Source organism: Sinohyriopsis cumingii, chromosome 12 (assembly GCF_028554795.1).
Source record: "Sinohyriopsis cumingii isolate HCF-2022 chromosome 12, ASM2855479v2, whole genome shotgun sequence".
NCBI classification, from domain to species: domain Eukaryota; kingdom Metazoa; phylum Mollusca; class Bivalvia; order Unionida; family Unionidae; genus Sinohyriopsis; species Sinohyriopsis cumingii.
This window is the reverse complement of record NC_142972.1, coordinates 26,606,649-26,631,776: the sequence shown is the minus strand read 5'-3', so window position 1 is coordinate 26,631,776 and position 25,128 is coordinate 26,606,649. Positions and strand designations below refer to the sequence as shown.

Genomic DNA, 25,128 nt, shown 5'->3' with positions numbered 1-25,128 from the left:
AAATAAGGATCATTAAGATAGCCCATTAGATACAAAAGTTATTTTAACATAACAGATAGAAACGTATTTCCCCAAGTGAAGAGAAATAACAATTTTCTATGCTTGTATGCCATAATTTTCGACCAAATAGTTTAAATATCACAGTTGTGCCGTATTATCTTTGACCTTAATGACATTTGGATCGTTATTCATTGGTACAACTGTGACACGAATCAAACAGATCGGGGGAATGAATTGTGAAAGTTTCAAAGTTACAGCTACAACTACGTATAGCATTGTTTGAGAGTAAAAGTGAAGTTCATAAAGTCCGAAATGCATTACTCTTTAGATCTGTTAGTGGAATATGGGAGGGATGGTTATGCGTTCGTATGCGGGGAAAGGGTCATTTAGGGACAAGAGTAATATCGGTCTTTTGTAATCATTATATTAAAATTCGAAGAAGTCTAAACAATATCTAAATGGTATTTATTGTAGCTCTAAACAGTTATCGACTACGACTGGAGTCGAGGATATCACACTGACGTCATCCAAAATTAATAACACCTTATTTATCAATATACCTACATTCTTACACTTATAAAATGTGAAGAGAAATATAAGGACTGGAAGAGCAAAACCTATCTTACTATGATTAACTCGTTAGATTCACTGTTACCTAATATCTTTACATCGTTGGAATATCTCCAAATCTCGCTCTTTTAAACTCCATAGAGACTCTATGCAGAACAAAATAGGAGATATTTCACAAATATGGTGGTTACGGTTATGTCCCAGATAATTCTTTGATGAAGAGAACAGTGGATTATAACCGGACCGATTACATGCCAGATATTACTACAATGAAGAGAAAAGTGGATGATAACTGGCTCGATTACGTCCTAGACATTATTTGAATGAAAAGAATGGTGGACTACAAACCGACCGATTTCCTACCAAATTCAGTCGAGATAAAATCTTTCATAACGCATAAAAACTGAGTGTGAAGAAAATTGGAAGCAACTTATGCGCATGTATGCCAAAGTTAATGTTGAACCATGCTCGCACACGTTTTTTTTCTTTCTGCACTATAATCATGCGCTTTTGGCACCACTGTAAGTGTGGATGTCTCTTGTGTCAGCGATTTAAATCACGGCAAATCATCTGAAACTTTAGTCCTATCTTAAGGAAAATTCTTAAAGTTTGTCAGATCTTCCCTCTTTCTACTACATAATTACATGTTTGATTATGAATAATACGATACCCAGTTTTAATTGATACTCTCAAGAAATAAACACCCTTTGGACCTATCTAAATTATCGTTTATGAATGCAAAGTAAACGCCCTAGGGATTTATCTAAATTATCGTTGATGAATACAAAGTAAACACCCTAGGGACCTATCTAAATTATCGTTTATAAATGCAATGTAAACACCCTAGGAATCTATCTAAATTATCGTTTATGAATGCAAATTAAACACCCTAGGGACCTATATAAATTACCGTTTATGAGTGCTCTTATGTTACGTGTTTAGGCTCGAATAAACAGTAACACAAGAAAGAGTGAAAGCACAAGCTTTGAAAAATTCAACAAATTATTTGTTTCCCTGGAAAATACTGCAAAAATGAAAAAATTAAGAATTTACGGTTTTAAGAATCAAATCCAAATATAATCCAAGAATAATCCACGAATACAATTTTAGAAGTCCTAATATTGAAATATTCTAATGAATTCAAGTTCTAGTCCCGACGAAGATTCCAAGATGGAAGACGATGACGTATACTGTATCCTTCGTGGTGTTGGAGTGTATACAGTTCTGTTTTATTCACAAACAATAATCCGGTGTTGGAAATCCGAATAAAAGTTTTAAGATATGTCTTTGTTCAAGAATTCTGTATGAGCATCAAAATATTTCCAGAGAAAAGAATCAATCTTTTAGAATACAAATAATCTGAAGAACAATTAACATATAACTTGAAAACTGGCTACAACAGAAGGAAATGACTTGACTTCAAGTGTTTATAAGCCAAGACAGTGAGATCTCTTTCTAAGCATCACTATTAAAACTAAGTAATGCGCAATTTTGGAAATGCCTAATTGAGAATTAGAGGTTTACGTGATCACGTTTACATATAAAAAAATGACGTAGCCCCTGTATGACCTTGATAAAAACCAATCATTTTACTCCGAGAGAAAAAGTTGCTTACTTCACTCAAGCTATTTACTAGCCTAGGGTCACGTATTCAATACAGCCTCAATTTCAACCTTATTATCCCCACATTAAAAATAAATTAAAAATGACTTGTTCACGTGGCTGTTACTAATTTTGAATTAAGGTCGGGAACCAAGTCAGCCTTATGTGTTTACTAAAATGAACAGTCTAGGTCAAACTATTTTCTGGAAAAGTATCGAGTTCCTAGTAAACAGAACTACATTATTTTGACACATAATGAAATTAAAAAATAGAAAGATTTTAAAACTTACAAACAATTAAAACAGATATAAATTAAATCAAATATACACAACAAGACAAAGTAAACACCCTAGGAATATATCTAAATTATCGTTCATGAATGCAAAGTAAACACCCTAGGGATCTATCTGAATTACCGTTTATGAATGCAGAGTAAACACCCTAGCGATATATCTAAATTATTGTTTATCATTGCAATGTAAACACCCTAATGATCTATCTAAATTATCATTTATCTAAATTATCGTTTATGAATGCAAAGTAAACACCTTAGGAATCTGTCTAAATTACCGTTTATGAATGCAATGTAAACACCTTAGGGGCCTATCTAAATTATCGTTCATAAATGCAATATAAAAACCCTAATGATCTATCTAAATTACCGTTTATGGATGCAATGTAAACACCTTAGGGACCGATCGAAATTAGCGTTCAAGAATGCACTGTAAACACCCTAATGATCTATCTAAATTATCGTTTATGAATGCAATGTAAACACCCTGATGATCTATCTACATATTTGTTTATGAATGCAATGTAAACACCCTAGGGATCTATCTAAATTATCGTTCATGAGTGCAATGTAAACACCCTAGGGATTTATCTAAATTACCGTTTATGAATGCAATGTAAACACCCTAGGGATCTATCTAAATTATCGTTTATAAATGCAAAGTACACACCCTAGGAACCTATTTAAATTATCGTTTATGAATGCAATGTAAACACCCAAGGACCTATCTAAATTATCGTTTATAAATGCAATTTAACGCCATTGCGACCTATCTAAATTATTGTTTATGAATGCAATGTAAACACCATAGGGATCTATCTAAATTATCGTTTATGAACGCAATGTAAACACCCTAGGAACCTATCTGAAATATCGTTTAGGAGTGCATTTTGTTACATTTGTCTTGCCGATGGGAAACCTTAGCTTCATATCGCCACGATAATCTCAAACATAAATACCAACAAAGTAGCCCATTAGGTTCAAAGTTTCTTATTTTAACATAAGAAAAAACAAAGTATTTCATAAAGTGCACATAAAAAAATTACGGATTATAATATGTTATAACTCAATTGTAATCCAAATTAGTTAAAATATAATAATTTTGTACTGTATGACCTAAGACCCTGGTGCCCTTGACACTATAAAAAAATAGTATGAATCTCAGATATGTGAAGGATAAGTGGGTAAAACAAGTGTAGCACGGACACCGAAACCTGCATTTTCTATAGATCTGTTATGAAAAACCTGCATTTTCTATAGATCTGTTATGAAAAACCTGCATTTTCTATAGATCTGTTATGAAAAACCTGCATTTTCTATAGATCTGTTATGAAAAGGATTGTGTGCTTCATAACCTACTTCTCGTTCTTGCTATGAGAAGGAATTTGCCCATGGAGAGAGAGAGAGAGAGAGAGAGAGAAGAAGAAGAAGAAGAAGAAGAAGAATCAAGAGTACAGACTCTCTGAACAAAGGGTATCCCTTATAACGGTGTAGATACGGCTACAATTTGGGGAGGCTGAACGAAAGGTAACTGGAACGACTGTAAGGAAAGACAGAGCTGTTCTGACTCGATGAACGAATTTTATTTACATAATTGATATATGTATATAATATTACAATCTAGAAATACTTTTATAAATCATTTATATTTAAAATACACGAAATACATATAAAAATACACTTTTCCATCGAGCTTACCAACTTCATACATTTGAATAATTTCTGCATTTTAGAATATAATACAGATAATTAGATCTCCACTAAATTCATGATAGCCATAGAGTATAAAATTAAATAGTTGCGATATAATGCAACAATCATTTTGAAGAAATGTAATTTACTAAAATTAAAAATAGAATACTAATTTGGAATAAGTTGCTAAAACATTATTCTTTGTTACTTAAAAAAATCTTTTATTTCCAGATTAAATCTAAACATGAAGTTGGTATCGAATTCGTCTTTTCCAATAATACATACCAAAAATACAATTGAATATAAATTCTTTGAAACAATTAAACATGCCATTACAATATAAAATAGAAAGAACTCTCAAAAATGTTGCAACAATATGAACTTTACCGTTAAAATCTCAAATATTAAAGAAGTGCATATTCTTTAAAGAAGATTACGAACACAGACGATTCTTACCTGTAAGGAAAGACAGAGCTCTTCCGACTCTCGATGAACGAATTAGTTTTGCGTAAGCCAATTCTCAATTTATGGGCAGTGCATGTGTTCGCTCATTTCGAATCAGAACAAGACTCTCGTCCTTTCCCACGGAAAACGCATGAATCATCTAGCTTATATATACATTAGGGGATTTAGTAATTTCCCTGTTTAGCAGCTTCCCACCAAATCTCAACTGCTGACCTTTGGATACAAGATAAATGTATTTTATGGGTTTTTGCACTTGTTCGCAAAGAGCGATCTTTATTAAAATAGTATACAGTTGTAGTACAGAAATAGATCTAATTAATCTCAATACATTTTAGTGGAAAATTACTTTCAATATAATTTAATGAAAACTTACTTTTAATACAATTAAGTGAAAATTTCAATCTTAATACTTTTACTCAAAAATTCTTTCCTTATAGATCCATAGAAAGTCTGACTTAAGAGTAATGCCAGTCAACTGTAATTTTGCAATCAAAATCCGAGGAAGTAAGCATGAACACAGTGTCAATGCTTGTTAAGGCATAAATTTAATAACCCTCCGTAGCCATCAATGTATTCTGCATAAATTTATTTAAAAAAGATCGGCACTTTAAAACTGACCTTGCTCTGACTAACCATATAGAATGATATTATCAGCCTTCCCTGTTACACGTGAAAATCCATAAATCTCGCCAGTTTGAAGCCTGTACAGAACACATAATGAACAAAATCAGAGATATTTTATATGTAAGGCAATCGCAACTGTGTCCCAGATATTACTCTAAGTGCAAAGAGTTCAACGAAGGGACCAATTTCCTACAAACTCAATCATTATAAAGAGTATCACGAACGGACCGATTACCTACAGACAGAATCAGTATGAATATTGCCACAAACGCCATCGTGGATTCCTGACATCACTGTAAAAAGCAAAGGAAAAATAAATTATTACGAATTCAATAAAAGAATGTATCGCATGATTATTTCAACGAAAGTGTTTTGGTGAAACATTTTCCACTTAATGTGTTGTCCGAAAAGTAATAAAAAGAAACAGAGTAGTCCACTTGATAAACATTAGAGTCATGTAACAGATGATTGTTAAACTGGATTTTTTCCTTTTCGAACAATATGTCATATGACGATGTGTGAATTACCCTTTCCGACCATTATGCTATTTTCTGATGTATGAATGAATTTTGTTCTGATATATTCATTTCCTTGCTTTTCAGCCTGTCAGCGCCAAGTAATTCTGAAATCGTCAATCAACTCGAACACATTTATAAATGCAGAACGGAAAGGCTTTTCCCCGCCATTATTGAGAAAGCTATAAAACTGAATAGGTCTGGGTGGACTGTGTGTACCGATCCAGACCGTAAATGCACGTCGTTGCTTAATACGTTGTGCATGAAGGCCGCCCATCGGGTGACAAAAATTCTGAGGATAGGGTTAGACATCGGGCTAACACTGATGGAGAGGATGCCAAAGCTGAAGATTGTATATCTTGTTCGTGATCCAAGAGGAGTGCTTTTCTCGAGAATAATGACACCATGGTTTCCGGTTTTTGAAAATGACACGGAAACGTTGATAAACAACATCGTCACCCATTGCGACAAAATGAGAACTGACCTATTGAAACTGAAGGAGATTGAATATTTGTATCCGGGTAGAATCATGACGGTATATTTTGAAGAAATAGCAGAAGACCATTTTAAGGCCATGAAAAAAATATACAATTTTATAAACCTGACGTACCATATTGTAGATAAGGTTAATATGGATAAAATTTTTGTAAATATGCGTGAATCTAATCATAAATGGCGTTGGTCTATGAATTGGACTCATGTACATTGGGTGGATGAGTTGTGTTCTGACACTTATAGAAGACTCGGATACGAAATCATTCCGTCTGAGGATGCCCTAAGAAACATGTCCGTAAAATCATGGATACGTTCTGTGAACCAAAGGATTTAAGTTTTAAAGACTTAAATCAGCGGTGCTTTTAGGACTGCAAAATGAATACAGAGGGCCCTCAAAATCTAAGTTCTATATCACTGAGCAAATTCTGTGAAATATTCATACAAAACTTACATGTTTGTTTTAAAAATCACATTTATATTTAAATAATCTGTTTTAATAATTATTTTAAACATACTCCACATTTTCTTCCCACCCACCCACCCACCCCAGCTTGCAGGCCCGATGAGATCACGCCTATCTGACATCCCTATGGCTGATCCTGTCTAAATTACGAACACGTTCGGCACATAATGTAAAATATAATACTGCGTCTTCAAAAACAATTAATTTTCAGTATTTTGACAAAACACTACTTTCAAGACTAACTCTTCAGAATATCAGGCCGTTTCATTATTACTACAACCGCACATGCATTCTCGTCTATTGCAATGTACAATATATTAATGGAAATTATGCAATGGGTGCAACACGTGTAGCTTTATCGAAGCAATGGTTCTTACATTTTCATTGCGCTCAATTCTCCAAAATGCAGATGGATTTGTTCGTCACCAAAATTTCATAAAGCACGAAGCTAACTATTTTCGTCATTTAGCAGAATTTCATTTTAAATTGTGCGGGACATAGAGATCGTCCACCTTCTGGTCTAAGTTCCCCTTTTGGTTTTGTTTTCTTCTACACATGAAACCTGAAAAATTAACTCCTTGTAGTTTCCAATTCTCAGTTAATACATTTTACGTCGACAACTTGAGAATAACGTGCGTTAGAAAGGATCAATTTATATTTTCTGCTAGTTAGAGTCTCTTAGAGTTTGACCAAGACTGCAGTTATTATATTGCTGTAATGAATAATCGCAGTGATTTTACAGCCATGAATATGTCCAACCAATATCTTTGAAATATTGAACTATACTGCTTGTGCCGTTAAATACTAGTCAGCCAGCCAACGTGGCCCGCAATACTGGCCATAACCCAGAAACACATCGCAATCTCGAGGTTCGATAATGCGAACTGGAAGGATTCAACGTTACGACTATATTGCCATATACTAAGTAACAGAAAGAAGCACAACCACGAATTTTTTTTTCAAAAAAACCTAACAAATAATTTAATTATCAAAGTTATAAATGAAAATGTGAGATGAACTTACAACATTATGACGTGAATAAAAAATAATCTTGAAAAGAGTTATATTAAAGTCCTAAACAATGAAAATAAAAACTTCAGAACCGAGAGTGTACGGGCATGCCAAGAATCGTGACGTCGTCAAAATGGCTTTCCAGAACTCCTTTGAAAAATCTACGAAAGTTCCAGAATGATATAGCAAAATTTGAGGACGTTCTGTTTCCACTTAACGGTAAAAAACACATGTTTTTCCTCTCAGTAATTTCCAAATAACTCCAAATTAGGAATACAATTTTATTGTCCAGTTCTCTCCTTATATACACCTTCAATAAGTCCTTAAGAACTAGATGTCGCCATATACCCCACATGACAGATCGTACTACTGAATTTAATATTTCAAAACACCTATTCATGTGATCTAACTCATCCAACAGGGATTAACTTAATTCTTCTAAGATACCACCTGATCGATATGTCCAATGGGAAACATACAGAATGTCATAAACATATTTACTAACAGTTCTGTTATTAGCAATTGCCAACAGGTACGTAAGCATCTATTTATAGATCCTATACACTTACGCTCTTTAACATCTTCAAACAGACCCTATGCACGTACACAATTTCAACTAAAGATAATCACTACAGTTTACAGCCATGAATGTAAATTACAAAAAATTAGACAAAATCAATTACCAATAGTTACAAAAACATATACATAACAGGAAATTAGAAGATTCTGTCCAGTGCCATGATATCTGTAACTCACGTAATCGAGATCTCCATGGTATGGTACATAAGGATACCACTTCACTGTATCATGTTCTCACATTTCGTACTACATACACTCACACACACACAAACACACACTGAATCATATTAAACATTGCACATGTACATATATCACACCTGATACATCACATGCGCACATCATACATTGTACATCGTATACGCTCTTCATATGTCTACACGCACATCACATCACATCATACATGACACCTCGTGCCTTGTATATTATACATCGCATAAGCACCATGCCGTGCGTATTGCATGCATCGCATAACCGCCTTGCCATACGTACATCATACATCGTATAACCACCTTGCCATATGTACATTATACATCGTATAACCACCTTGCCATACGTACATTATACATCGCATAACCGCCTTGCCATACGTACATTATACATCTTATAACCACCTTGCCATACGCACATTATACATCGCATAACCACCTTGCCATACGTACATTATACATCTTATAACCACCTTGCCATACGTACATTATACATCTTATAACCGCCTTGCCATACGTACATTATACATCTTATAACCACCTTGCCATACGTACATTATACATCGCATAACCGCCTTGCCATACGTACATTATACATCTTATAACCACCTTGCCATACGCACATTATACATCGTATAACCACCTTGCCATACGTACATTATACATCGCATAACCACCTTGCCATACGTACATCATACATCGTATAACCACCTTGCCATACGTACATCATACATCGTATAACCACCTTGCCATACGTACATTATACATCGTATAACCACCTTGCCATACGTACATTATACATCGCATAACCAGTTTGCCATACGTACATCATACATCGTATAACCACATTTCCATACGTACATCATACATCGTATAACCACATTTCCATACGTACATCATACATCGTATACCCACCTTGCCATACGTACATCATACATCGTATAACCACATTTCCATACGTACATCATACATCGTATACCCACCTTGCCATACGTACATCATGCATCGTATAACCACAATTCCATACGTACATCATACATCGTATACCCACCTTGCCATACGTACATCATACATCGTATAACCACCTTGCCATACGTACATCATACATCGTATAACCACCTTGCCATACGTACATCATACATCGTATAACCACATTTCCATACGTACATCATACATCGTATAACCACCTTGTCATACGTACATTATACATCGTATAACCACCTTGCCATACGTACATCGTACATCGTATAACCACATTTCCATACGTACATCATACATCGTATACCCACCTTGCCATACGTACATCATACATCTTATAACCACCTTGCCATACGTATATCATACATCGTATAACCGCCATGTCATACGTACATCGTACATCTTATAACCACCTTGCTATACGTACGCCATACATCTTATAACCACCTTGCCATACGTAAGTCATACATCGTATAACCACCTTGCTCTACGTACGTCATACTTCGTACCTTGCCATACGTACATCATACTTCGCATAACCACCTTGTCATACAAACGTCATACATCGTATAACCACCTTGTTTTACGTTCGCCATGCATTCGTATTCAAGCCTAGGAAATGCGTGTTCGATCCTCTGTGAATAAACAACCACGAGAAGACTCATATGAATATAATTATTCGTTTGGCCTTCTCGATATCTCGTATTCGCTGGTCTCGAGAAAACGCCTTCATGTGATTCAATATATATTTTTTATTTGTTCTTTCAACATCGCGTGTTCGAAGTGTAAATCCGCGCATTAAAGCTTCAAATGCGCGCATCAGAGCTTTGAGAGCACGAAATATTTTCACATTGTGACTTTGATGGCCTTGCAGGTAGTCCAATTATGCGAAGTTTGGCTTAATTGCGACATCGATTGCGTGTCATTAGGAACTCATTTTCTCGCATGACTGAGATCATGTGATTGAAAACATCTTTTGATTGGCTCTTTCGAGTTTTCGTAATTAAAGCTTACTATTGTGAAGCATTTCCACGATATAGCCCCAATGGCTTCTCATATATGTACATTCAGGAATGGACGTCCGAGTGATCTTCGAATAGACACCTAAATGCTGTTTAAAATGATAGACTGGCAAGCTTTCTCACAAGTTCACGTTCGCCGATCCGAGACTCAAACCTACTCGGACAGAGATGAGATGTGTGAGTGATCTGGAAGAGCGAGCGCCTTCGATCACTCAGGCACCAGGCGCCTTTATAACCTAACTGATTTTGTCAGTTGGATTTAGGTGTCTCTCTCTGTGTCATTTAAAATTAATATGATACCGCCCGTCCGTCCTTGCGGAATATCCCCCTGCACGATTTGAAAACATTAAAACATGATGAAATCGTTTTGATTGGTCTTTAGATGAACACAACAGATTTTCACTAAGGTAGAGGCAGAGTATGATTTTATGTTCGTTTTTCTTTTAATAAGAAAATGGTAACTAATATTGTGGATATGGCAGATTAACTTAGAAAAATCTTCATGCTTTCTCAATAATGCCAGATGTTTAAAATTTTAACTGTAGTTTAGATTATTTCTCTTTCATGACCAAGAGGTATCTTGCCTCTGGGTCATATAGTAACCATAGCCCCACACCCCGAAAAAACTGTATATTTTCTGAGGTGAAAAGGTAGGTACATAGTAGTAGATGGATGGAATAGTCAGACAGAGGAAAAATAGAAATGATTAGAAAGGGGGTGATTTTTTTAAACTGAAAATTAGTTATTCTTATTCTTAGCATAAACATCAGTCTTAGAGGAGTAAAATAATTGTATGTATGTCAACGATGAGAATTTTGATTTATTTATTTTAATTATTCATTGGAATTACAAAACTTTATGGTTTTGTAGCTATTTTGGAAATGCTGTGAATTCATTTAAAGATATTTTGGTTCATATCATGGTGATACATCAAGACTATTGGCACATCAGCACAATACATTGGACTTCATGCAAGGCTGACAAACATGTCATTAAAATGACTCTCATATATACATGTAACATATGCGAGTATTGCCTTTGTAGCAAACTGTGATCGGTTGATAATACATTATCACTTTTAAAACAGAGTACATTCCCTTTGTGTTCAAAAAGCAAACTTAAAAGATCAAGAAAGATTTCAGCGTTGAATGATATGGTAATGTGATCAAGTCACAAAGATCAGTCAAAAATGTGGGTCTTTTTTCAATATTTATCTGGGAGGTAATAATTATCGGTGTTGTGGAAAATGTTAATAATATGCTACAGTTTTTTTTTATTAAAGACAACGTTTTTTAAACGAAAATTTGAAAACAAATATATGTGATCTGCATTGATTCACCGCCATGTAGATTCCTATTGAGATGACACCGAAGTTATACAAATTAGAAATACACTTTTAAAAAGAATCCACCGTCAACAGGAAAGGGGGAATTTTCGATGGCTCCATCAAAATATTTTCATCCTTCTCTCATTGATATATTTGATTCTGAGATATTGAAATACGCAGAAAAAGTGACACTGTGGCGATATCAGCTCTTCAACTTCTGTTGTTCCATTTGCCAGAATATGTTTTGGTTCTACATGATATATTACGCTCATCGCGGTTTAGAAGTTCCGGTTCAAATACATGTAAATAAGCTGAAATTGCGTTGGCAACGAAAAAATGTAAAATGATATGTCCGCATTTCGTCATTTGATAAGTCGAGTCCAAATGTAAAGTGTACAGACCGAGGTCTTCCGTCTTAAAGCGGGTCGGTAGATCTAGTTTCATGTAGTTTGTTAGTTTTCAGTAGAATATACAACATAAACCTTGCTTGCCGATACAGTCTGTGTAGTAGAATATGCAGTTGATTATTGATAAATTGTACATGCGAAAATAATATTGAGCATATCAACCGTGGTTGATAATTAAATGTTTTCAAATCAAACTCTATTCCTTATTTAGCATCTTAATGTTGATCAATGTTCAAGAAACACAATCAAATAAATGCCAGCTTCTTGTGTTGCGCCATAGACTTAGACGTCCGTTAATCAGTTAACAATTTGTCATGTCTCTACGATGTCTGAATTGTGGCAGTTTATAGTTTTGTCTAGCACTGAGGCATCATGTCTAGATAGATACAGTGTGATGAATGTTGATTGCAGATACTCTTACACGCATTAGCATCCAAACTATTTCAGATGTATTTGCTACAGAGGAGTCAATTCAAAAGCAACAAACGTTTTATTGAAATAAAATTCTCACCATATGGTTAAAAAACCAGAAACATGTGAAAATGTATTCAGATGAAAGACATTTTATGCTTAGAAAGAAATCAGCACGAAAAACGTATCACCATTTACTTTTTAGAGTACAGCCTTTTGGATTAAATGAGTGCTAATTTTATACACTATGGATAACGAGAGAAAACCTATGGATAATCATTCGTATACTTTGGGCAAACCGATGGTGTTCAATAACCAATATGTAGCTCTAGAATCATAAATAAGTTTCAGTAGCAGTGAAATGCATAAATTAGACAATACTATTTTATCTAGCATGCTAAAATAAATCAATGATCATTTAAATTAGACAATACGATTTTATCTAGCATGCTAAAATAAATAAATGATCATTTAATCTGAATCGTTAAATACTTAGTATCTCTCTTGGCATCATTTCTAAAAAAATTGCAAAATCTTCAGTCGCACATCATGATCAGTTTATGGCATTTTCAGGAGCTGTAACCATTAATGTCTGGTATATTCTTATTGTTCCATCGCTTGACTCGTGTATTTGGAGAGTATTTTGTATTTTTGTAACACCTCATAATGTAACCAGGACAACGCTATTAAAATAAAGGAATAATTACAAAAAATGAATACTGTAGATAAGATAGATAAGATAAGAATTCTTTATTTCAGACTACATAGTCCATACATCTAAATTAAAATGCAGATATAAATTAAAAATATTGTAAACATAAAATAATATATATATATATCATACGTACAAGTATACAGATAGATACTGTAGATATAAACATCTCTAGGAATTCTCATTATACGTCATCATCTATCAATGTAACAGTTGCAGCCATCAGTATTCGTTATAGTTTGTTCCAAAGGAACTTAATAAAGGTAATAGGCGAGTATAAATAGCATCAAAAGCAGTTTTACATATCAAGTTTTTGTTTGTTCTCTCAGTCTACGACACGGAATCAAATAGAGTTTAATACTTACACTTCTTTTGTAACTTTACTCCATCGAAGCCATGAGTATAAGAACATCTAAGAATTTCAATTAATACAACAATACAGGTACAATTGTTTAGGAAAATTGACTTATATACTCATTAAAATCACCGTCAGCAGCGAAGAGGAAACGTTATTATTCGTAACAAATAACCGCTAGGTGTATACATACATGTACAATTATAGAGAGCTAGGTGTATACATACATGTACAATTATAGAGAGCTAGGTGTATACATACATGTACAGTTATAGAGAGCTAGGTGTATACATACATGTATAATTATAGAGACAATATAAATCGATCTTAATAACATTAACTGTGACGTCCTTTCCCCGAACATATGTGCAGTTTGCCTCTTTTGAAATTGTGAGAAATAACATAGTGGCTCTGTAAAGTCCGAAAGAAGGTCACTGCGCCTTCTTGAGATCTTGGTTGAAGCACTGTTACTGCTTTGAAGTGTACGGTAATAACATGGACACTTTAGTTATCTCGTAGCATCACACCATGCGATGGATCATAAGAATTGTGAAATATAAGTAACCTTACTGAAATAATAGTTCTGTCATCAACTGATATTGAAACCTTTGCTGTCCATGTTTGCTAAGACAATTTCTCGAACGAATACCCCAGACTAAATCCAAACAAACCCGTATCTTACCTTTTTCAACCGTATAAATGATTTTAAAGATCATCATGCCTGTGTACAAGGCATTCCCAGACCGATCCATCAAAAGATATATTAAAGTGTCTAAATGTCGTCATTCTTTTCTTTCTTTCCTTTATACTCTTTTCTTCCATCTGTTTTATTTCTTACTTTTTATTGCAACAATCTTTCCTGTCGTACAAAATAAGTAATGACCAATTCATTATTAATACTGATACATCCTGTAGAACGGGATAATAAGAATTTGAAAAAGTGCACAAACAGTCACGGAGTTTACGGCAACTTTCGAAACACACTTTTAGCCTGATTTTGAAAATTGAATGGTACTATTTGGAATTATAGTATCACAAACTAAAATGTGAAAATTAAGTGAAATGTCTGCATGCTATCTTATAATCTGTGATCAGAGCATATAATATGATTCTGTGTCACATTTATATCAGATAATTGGAATGAGAAAATAATTTTTAATAAATGTCCAGTTGCATAAACATGAAAATTAATCCTCAATTTGAATATACCAGAAAACTGCTTTCTAAATAAATATCACTTACACTGGATGTCGAGGCATGTATTTTAGGGATTATCTCTTTTTATATACTGGTGCTTATATTTCTATTATTAAAAAAGTAATTATCGAGATCAATTGGACCTAAATATGAATGAGGTCTGTGCTTAACCTTTGAAATAATTTAAATTAAAATTATTAATCATTAACATCAGCTAGAGTTAACGTAGGCAGCATAAAGTCTGAGTGTTTGACACCTATATGATATCTGGGCGATGACTTGATGTGTGTTGTGACAGTCTCTGGACTGTAGGCTCCGGGCCCAGGGACGATGTTTTTAGGACTAGGGGGACGGTTTCTGCCAGTTATCGAGAACTTAGGATTGCTCCGTTTAGTCACTGATGGTGTTTTGACTTCATATCTGGCGGGGCCAGGAGACTTTGCGAGGTCTTTGGCAAAGTGAAAGTAGTCATTTCTTGGCAATATGGACACCCCAGGCCCGCTCTCCATGCCTACCACGTGGTCGCCCAGGGTTGAAGGCAAGCTGTAAGTATTAGGCCCTGGCGTGACATCAAGAGGCCTCTGGCGGCTGCGCGGACTAATGGAATAGGCTGGACCTTTCCGCTGAGTTAGAGGTGGCATGTCTATGTTGTAAGCTCCAGGCCCCGGGCTAACGTTTCTCTGGACTGAAAGAAAGGAATAAAACAGTGTCAAAAGTTACTATAGTTCTGATGAAAGGCATCGTTTCACAATTACCTAGGATCCATAAGACTGTAGACTGTAGACTGTAATCTGACTCCCCAGATTAAAATTTCTTTGCATTTATTGTGTGGTATGATTTATACAGAATCTGACAATTTCACCCAACTTTGATCTGAAGTAATAGAAATAGTATATAGCCTAAATGTTCATGGTACGAAAGATCCCCATGGCCATTTTTATGTTGCCAGTTCCATGACTTGTGTTAAACACGAGAGAGAGAGAGAGAGAGAGAGAGAGAGAGTAATCTAACCTTTCCAACCTGGTGTTTTCGGCCTGGTGCCAAACGAGAAACTAGGATTTCCCATCTTTCCTTTCGGACCGAGACTTGGATCATAGGCATATGCTGGCCCTGGACTATCGCTCTTCATAGCTGGAAAAAGGAGTGGCCAAAAAAGATGCTTTAATACCGACTGATACGATTACCTGTGGCAACTGACAACATATATTTCACCCATACTCTGCTAAGTAATATAGATATGTTTGGGCGACTCTGCAACTTAATCTCTCGAAAACGTTCAGTTTAATATTAAAAACATTTTCCCTTAGATATCATAATTTCTTGTGAGTATGAGATATATTATAAATGTAATCATATATATTGTATATTATATAAAACATTTCAGTAGTTCATGAGATTTCTTTTTAAAAACTATGTATAGTTTATATAATGTCTCATAAAAATGTAAAAATGTAAATTTAGAAGCTTTCAAAACAAATACAAAATCTTGTTAACATAGTTAAATCAGATATTTCATAATTTTACGAGATATGTCATAAACGTTTTAGGATCTATTGCAAATTACCTATGACATCTTATTAATGTTTTTAGATATTCATATTTTGTTTGTTTACAAGATGTTTTATAACTGAATCAGATAGTTTATACACATTATAAAGTGTGTATAAGATATATGATTGAATTCAAAAGCTATCTTTAAAACATGCAACAGACATAAAGATATATCTCATAAAATTAACATCTGTATAGGCTATCTTTGAAAAGTTAGGAGATATCTTAAAATTTATAACCTATATTATATTGTTTATGAAATATCTAGTTTTTCGGTTAAATACTAATTAGGTTTTTCATGGATGCTCTTAATTTTGCTCAAAATGTTTAGCTACGAAATATTTTTATATCTTTTTTGCGTACAAAGTTTTTTATTAAGTTGTCAATCAGATTTGGTAGTAAATTTAAACGTTTTGATAAATCCTAATTATACCGTACATGTATTCTTTTAAAAAAATAACTATTGTAATCTTCCATTCTGGTTACGTACGCTAACATTTCATCAAATTGTTACGACAAAGAATTTTGAAAAGTTTTTTCCCTTCCCTACAAAAAACTGCTACTGGTTTAGTAAAAAAGAAAAAATAAAGTACGCACAAATCAAAGTTACAGAATAGTGGTACTGAGGATAATACATGCACTATGAACTCGGATTATTTTAGTGGCTTGGAATATAGAGAATGTTTTTTTCTTCTTTTCTATATAAATAGATCTGCCACTGTTTCAGCAAAAGACACAAAAGAAAAGTAGTACTGATATAGAATGTCAGACCAGTGCATTTATAGAGATGTTGATACTAAGATCAACCTATTTCCTGATGATATGGGAATTTGTTATCCGAACTTACACCATCGTCTTGATCCAAATGAGAAAGCGGGTGAACTTCGCTTGGTGTTGTCCCTATCCTGTATGCCAATTGTTGTAGGAAGCATATACCTCGCCGGGCCAGGACCTGAAATCGCAGAAATGCGTGTAATTTCCTTTCTATTAACTTACGTGCGTATGAATTTCTCTTGCTTTCTTTCTTTGAATAATTAGTTATTACACAGGGAATTGTGTGGTGGGGTGGTACTAAGTTTAATAGTAAAACAAGTGACAACCCCAAGTCAGGTCCTTCAGCTATTGAAATACTGTTAATCATGAATGTTACAACGTCCCAAAAATCTAAAGAAGACATGGTGAAGTCTTACGTCAGCATCCAAATTTTGCTTATTAACATGGCTGAACAAAAAAACAGAAGCTGTCGTGACAGAGAAATTTCAGGGGCACTTCAGTTATGTTGCTCTAAACTTATTATAACGTTAGTGTGTTAAAATGTATGTTATTATCGAAACAATTCTGACAAGCACATATAAAATATTTTCAACAGTAAAACAGAATACATTAACATGAGAAATGTACAATTATATAATCAGATAAAATGCTTGACAATGATGGTATCACATGCTTTAGTGATATCTCTGTTGCCAGATACAGAATACATTTACTGTATGATATGCAATTTTGGCAAACTAAATTATATGGGTAGTATAAATATAAACAACAACAATCTGGACAGTTTGGAGATTAACAACTTAGCTGGACAGTGTGGATATTAACAACTTAGCTGGACAGTGTAGATATTAACAACAACTTAGCTGGACCACATGGATATCACAACTGGATTAAAATATCTTATTGGCTTTAACAGATCAAGGTGGACTAGAGTCCGAAATTCAGTTAATAAATTTCATTTCTACTTTCAAAGACAAAAATTATTGTCTGAACGGCCCTCAGATTATGAGTGATGATACAGCATGGGAAAAACAGACTATCATTAAGAACACAAGATATACTGGATTCCGATAATGTCAGAATTAGCTTGTGATAAGAGATACCAAACTGTTGGTAAGAAATTGAGTGGAGTTTCTTGGGAATTCACGATGAGTAGGTAAGATTAAGTTTAAGTTTACAGTAAGATAACTACTGCGGGGGCCCCGAGTGGCCGAGTGGTCTAAAGCGCTCACCGTTACGGATCAATGCCATCTCACCTCTGTCTGCGTGGGTTCGAGTCGCGGGTTCGGCCTACGTTGGTATGTGAGAAAGCTTGCCAGTAGCTTCTCGTGGGTCGGTGGTTCTTTCCTGGGTTTTCCCGGGTTCTTCCTCCACCATTAATACTGGCCGCCATGTATAGCCTATCTTGTGCTGACAAATGGCGTTAAACCCTACAACAACAACAACAACTACTGCGGAATAGTATGGATATACTTCTTTTTACAGAACAGTTTGACAATCTTATGTTACTTGTTTAGGCTCGAATAAACAGTAACACAAGAAAAAGCGAAAACAACAAGCTTTGAAAAATTTAACAAATTATTTATTTCCCTGGAAATATACTGTACAAATGAAGAAAAAAATATAAGAACTTACGGTTTTAAGAATCAAATCCAAAAATATTCCAAGAATAATCCAAGAATCAAATTTTAGAAGTACTAAAAATAAAATGTTCTAATGATTTCAAGTTCGAGTCCCGACGAATAACACTGGACAACAAATTTTTACAAAAGTCATGTTACTGAAATAAAATTAGTCAATTCTTATCAATTTTTATGTGCTGAACACGAATATGACAGTCAAATTGCAAAATTGGCTCTATTTTTTTTGTAATCTGCAAGAAATTAATGTTTACATAACGAAATGCATTCCAATAGTAAAAGGTCAACTGTAATAGCCTACCTATAAAAAATCAAGTCATTGACTACATCTTAGATTTCTTCGCCTGTCTCTTGTACAGCTGTTCGGGAGCATCTCTGAGGAGTGTCCAACAGTAGTCAGCCAGCATTGTAGTGGACCATTTTCCCTGGTATCTTTGTTCCATTGTTGCGATATCTTGATGAAAACGTTCGCCGTGTTCATCACTAACAATACCACAGTTGCTAGGAAAGAAATCCAAATGGGAATGAAGGAAGTGAATCTTTAGAGACATATTGCAGCCAAGTTTCTTATACTTCATCAACATGTCTTCTACTAGTTCCTTATAGTTTTCTGCCCTAACATTTCCGAGGAAGTTTGTAGAAACTAGGCGAAAAGCATTCCATGCTTGTTTCGCGTCATCTTCCAGCAAGTTGTTGAACCGGTCATCTTTGAAAAGCTCTCGAATCTGAGGACCCACAAAAACTCCCTCTTTAATCTTTGCTTCGCTGAGTCGAGGGAATTTTTCATGCAGGTATCGGAATGCTGGCAAAGTCCGGTCAATGGCTTTCACGAAGTTCTTCATCAAACCTAGTTTGATGTGAAGGGGTGGTAGCAAGATTTTCTGAGCCTCAACCAGAGGTGGGTGTTGGATATTCTTCTCTCCAATGGCTACATTCTGCCTGTGAGTCCATTCCTTCCTCATGTAGTGCATTTCCCTTGCTCGGCTATCCCACTCGCATAAGAAACACATGTATTTTGTATATCCTTGCTGCAGTCCCATTAAAAGGGCAACTACCTTCAAATCACCACAGAGGTGCCAGCTGTACTTGTTATACTCAATGGAATTCAGTAGCTGCCTTAAGTTATCGTATGTCTCTTTCATGTGGACAGCATACGCTACTGGAATAGATGGAAGAATGTTTCCATTGTGCAAAAGCACAGCCTTGAGACTCAGTTTCGAAGAGTCCACAAATAGTCTCCATTCTTGTGGGTCATGAGTGATTTTTAAAGCATTCATGAGGCCCTCAATATCGGAACAGAATATCAGATTACTTTCCTTTCTGAAGAAAGGCTCCAATTGCTGGTGGCGCTTTCGATATGCAGTAATTGTGACATCTTCTTCTAGAAGATTCCATTGTTGGAGTCTTGATCCTAGCAATTCTGCCTTGTTCTTTGATAAGTCCAAATCACGAATCAGGTCATTTAGTTCTTCCTGTGTTATTCTGTGTGGGGTTGATGATGCACCACAGTGAAAATCTGGATCACTGCATGCTGATGGACCAGGAGAAGAACAGGTCGACTCACCTTTGTCTTCGTCAGATGAATCAAGAGAATATTCTGCTGGAGGTTCTGGAATAGGAAGTCCCTCACCATGTGGAACTGGTCTCAATGCAGACGGAATGTTTGGGTAGACTATTCTCGACTTCTTTCGCTTCGTTATTCCGCCGGAAAGAGGAGGAACCAAGCAGAAGTAACAGTCATTTAGGTGGTTGCTTGGCTCTCTCCACACCATTGGGACTGCAAACGGCATTGATGACCTTTTGCAATTCAACCACTGTGAAAGCTGTGTTGTACATGTAGCACAGCATATATGCGGAGCCCAAGGCTTGTCTTGGTCACCAACCTTGCATCCGAAGTAAAGATGATATGCCTTCTTCACTTGAGAATTGATACTTTTCTTCTGGTTGGCAAATGTCACTTCCCCACAAATATAGCAAAAATTGTCCGCGGTATTAACACACTTTCGAGGCATTACTGTTCTTTATTGTACGTAAATGGATAAAATAATAAGTTTTATGTAACAGTAGCTTGAACTGTCTCGCACAACGTCTAAAATATTTTAAATGCTGAACCTATCTGATTGGGCTTTATATAGTACACTGCTTACGTCAGCTTCAGCAGCCGCCTGGCATTAGTATAATAGGCCTACACATGTATAGTACACTGCTGACGTCAACTTACTTCAGCAGCCGCATGGCATTAGTATTGCATTGCATCAGAAAATGATGCAATCAACTGTGGATGATGTGAGCATGATGGTATTATGCAATGTTACATCATTATTCCGGATGTTGCTGCAGTCCTACTGGAGAAATTTACACAGTGAAACATAGAAAATGAGGTATATGAATATCTTCAAAACGAGAGCCAATACAAATTTTTCACGGTTATATTCGTGTTCGGCACACCAAAATACTACAGATTAGGGCCTTTTCAAGTCAGTAATGATTTCACTGTTGACCAGTGTAATCAAAGATGGAAGGCGTTGACGTATGCTGTATCCGGTACAGCGTTGTTATCTACAATACCTTGTAGAAACACAAGAAATAACACTCTTGTTTTGGAAATTCGAATAAAATTTTTAAGAAATTTCTTTGTTCGAGAATTCTGCATGAGCAATTAAAATATTTCCAGGAAAAAAGAATTAACCCTTTTTAATCCAAATAAATCGAATAAACATTAAAATAACTCCAAACTGACACAAAAAAGGACACCTTGACACCAAGTGTTTTAAGCCCAGAGAGATTATTTCTCTAAAACAATGTTTATACAGTAATTTTGAGACGCAGAATAAGTGCCCGTATGAGGGTCACATGATCATGTTTACATCACGTATTCTAAACATGGCCCTGACAAAAACCAATTATTTTACGCTAGCAATAAAATTTTTAAAAAGTTGTTTACTTCAAAAAAAGCTATTTACAAGCCTAGGGTTACGTATTCAATACAGCCTCGATCTCACTCTTATTATTCCCACAAAAAGAATAAACAAAAAACTTGTTCACGTGACTGTTACCTATTTTTAATTAATGTCGGGATCTAGGTCAGCTTTATGTGTTTACAAATTAATCAGTCAAGGTCAAACTATTTTATGAAAAAGATTTCAAATCAAGTAAACAAGATTTTATTATAATAGCATGTAGAATTAAAATAATTTTTAAAGCTGACAAACAAACAATAAAATTAAAATAAATATAAATTAAATCAGATATACGTAAAAACAGAATCATTTTATGTATGTCTATATTTTGTGTTTAACTTTTGTACATGATTATAGACTGTAACGATCATTTCAAAAGACCATATTACATAGCTAATGTTTGCCCATTGTTGTAGATTAATACTTTAAGATGATATTTGTAAACATGTTTACTTAGAGTTTAATTCAGGGCCAAGCAATTTTTCAAAATATAAGTAAACAGGCCTGAACTTGCAAATGAATTTGATGGAAATTTCCATTGTGTGATAAGTCAGATGACCGTCTATATATAAGGCTTTTTACATAAAATTCTATTTTAACATCAGTCTTTTGTGGAATGAATATAAGTTGTGTTCGTTTATAATCTGAGAGGATTTATTTATTTTGAAATCTTCATTGGAATTTCAAAGTGCTTATTGAATTTAGGACTAAAACATTATATTGGATTTTTGTTAATTCATTCAATAACATTTTGGCTTCTATCAAAGTAGTATATTAATAACACTGGTAGGCCAGCACATTTTGGACTCATGGTACATCAGATCATTAAAGATTGGAATTTATTCGGAACACAAGTGGAATTCATTCGTAACACTTTATACTTACGGACTTGTGATAAAACTTTAAGGACTATTTGGGATTTAATTTTCCCTTTTTAATGAAATAAATTATTTGTAGAAATTTACTAAACTTGGGGTTCATCAATAAAAAAAACAAATATATATGTTTTGTCAGTAAAATGTGTGTTGCGAGACTCTTCCATGACTACTATATGTTTTCTAACAAGTAAATAGTTCCCAAAACAATCAGTTAGTTTCCACAAATACCGGTGCTAATGAAATTACTGAGAAGTCTATTTTGCCATACTTTGTGAAGTTCGTGTTAGCGACTTTCATGATTCAAGGAAAATCATACTAGTCTTCAGGATAACACATAAATTTTTAATGCTTGTTATAAAGTGCTTTCTACGAGTGAATAATATAAAATGTCATGAGCATATTAACACATTCTATTGAAACTATAGAAGAAGAGAAATTGAATAAAGGTGAACATTAATTCATCCAATTTTGTGCCGATTCATTGAATGATGGAAAATAGGTAGTTAGTTCCATGATTGATACTAACGGTGCAAACGTCTTGACGTATTTAGATATATTCTATCAAAATAGAAAGTATTACATCGCTCATTTGTATGCAAATGTATTTGATAAATAAACAAAAAAGTATTTACTTATAGACACTACATGTTGACAAACTGAGATAGCTTCAATAAAATGCGTCAATAGAAGTAAAGATAACTCATCTTGTACATGCCCATCAATAACTCCGTACTAGGCATTATGTGTAGAATGTATGCACCTCCGTATATATAATGAAGAAAATCAACTGCAAAGTGTATAATGGTTGAGGGCTCATCATTTGCAAAGTCACCAGCAGCTTAATGCAGGAGGACATGGCTGACTATTTCACCTACTTGGAGAAGACATTGTTGAGTATTTCGGCCAGTTTACAAGGCATCGAAGGTAATTTCAGAGGACATGGTGAAATTTTCAACCACACTGAGAATACATAAAGATGTATTTAAACTACTTTGAAAGGAAATGTCGGTGTACTTCGTTCATTTTGTGAGGACATAAAGTTGTATTGAAACTACTGTAAGGGTACATGTTTAGGGTATGGAGAGGTCTTTGTCCCAATCATGGATGAGAGTTTGGTATTTTAACCATTCTTGCGAGAAAGATGTCATATTCATAATGACATCAGAGCATCATAATGGAATATTTCAAACACACAGCTTAGAAAACGGTAAGAACCCACACATGTACATATACACCAAGCGATTAGTGGGGTATGAAGTACATTATTTGTGGTAAATATTACCCTCTTCTCAAGAAGCTGAAGAGATCACATAAAGACTGAGAAGAAAAAAAAACATTTCTCCATTCTGCCCCAACTTTCTGTATGCAAAGAAAGATGTTGGTATTAAACAGACAAGACGGCGGTGTTGTACAGTAATACCTCGTGCATTCGCGTTTCTGGATTCGCGAATTCACGGATTCGCGAAATTTTCATTGGTACCCTCTACGTACATGTTTTCTTTATTTTATTGAATTGTACCTTCGTCATATGACTTCTGTGACATATGAAGTTTACCTAGTTTACCTTCCTGACAATGACAAAGAAAACGTCAGTCATTAAGTTTACAGTCCCATTCGTTACTTGGTTTTACCTTACTGTGAGTGCAAAAGAAAACGGCAGTCAATGAATTAGTATAGGGGTAATATTAGTATACATGTACCGTACTGTAAATGCGCTAGTGTGGCAAATACCCATTAGGCGATAATGTACTCTATTTTTACGTCAACCATTTATTTCTCTTTTTAAGGGTACTGTATTAAGCTAACTTTTAAATGAAATTAAAGTGCGTTGGGAGCAGGATTTGGGTCATATTTAGGGTTTAAACTCTAGAAATAAGCATGTATTAGCATTTTTAGTGACTCGTACCAAACATTTGCGATTCCTCCTGATCCGCGACTGGATCTGGAACCTAACCTCGCGAATGTTCGAGGTATTACTGTAAAGCCCTTTAACCCCCAACAAAGTACTAGTGCATGAACTCAATGCTGTATTTTTACTACGTGGCACAGTCTACTTTCTATACAAGAAAATATAGATCTGTATTTGTACAACCTGTCATAGTCTGCTTTACAACTAACTTTGAAGCTCCATTTCCTCTACATGTTACAGTCTACTTCCGTAACAGCAAGCTATACAAATGTATTTATACTACGTGGCACAGTCTGCGTTCTTTAAAAAAAATGGAGCATAATAGTTGTTATTGTTTTAGGGTTTAACGCCATTTTCAGTACAATAAAGACTATACATGGCGGCCAGTATAAAAGGTAGAGGGAGAACCCGGGAAATTCCGGAAAGAACCACCGACCCACGAGAAGCTACCGGCAAGCTTTTTCATATACCCACACTGGCCGAGCCTGAGAGC

General features: G+C 34.9%; 1 protein-coding gene across 2 annotated transcripts in view; it reads right to left on the bottom strand.

The window, feature by feature from the left end:
* Window positions 1–13,394: 13,394 nt before the first annotated feature.
* LOC149786133 (protein CIMAP1D-like) overlaps window positions 13,395–25,128 on the bottom strand; it is a 92,036-nt gene continuing 80,302 nt past the window's right edge. For both annotated transcript variants that reach the window (XM_089976468.1, XM_089976467.1), the window contains exons 2-4: window positions 17,322–17,426; window positions 15,935–16,054; window positions 13,395–15,608 (exon numbers count right to left, since the gene is read on the bottom strand). In XM_089976468.1, the coding sequence (XP_089832594.1) occupies window positions 15,121–15,608; window positions 15,935–16,054; window positions 17,322–17,426 (713 nt within the window). In that variant the 3' untranslated portion in view covers window positions 13,395–15,120. The remainder of the gene's footprint in view (window positions 15,609–15,934; window positions 16,055–17,321; window positions 17,427–25,128) is intronic.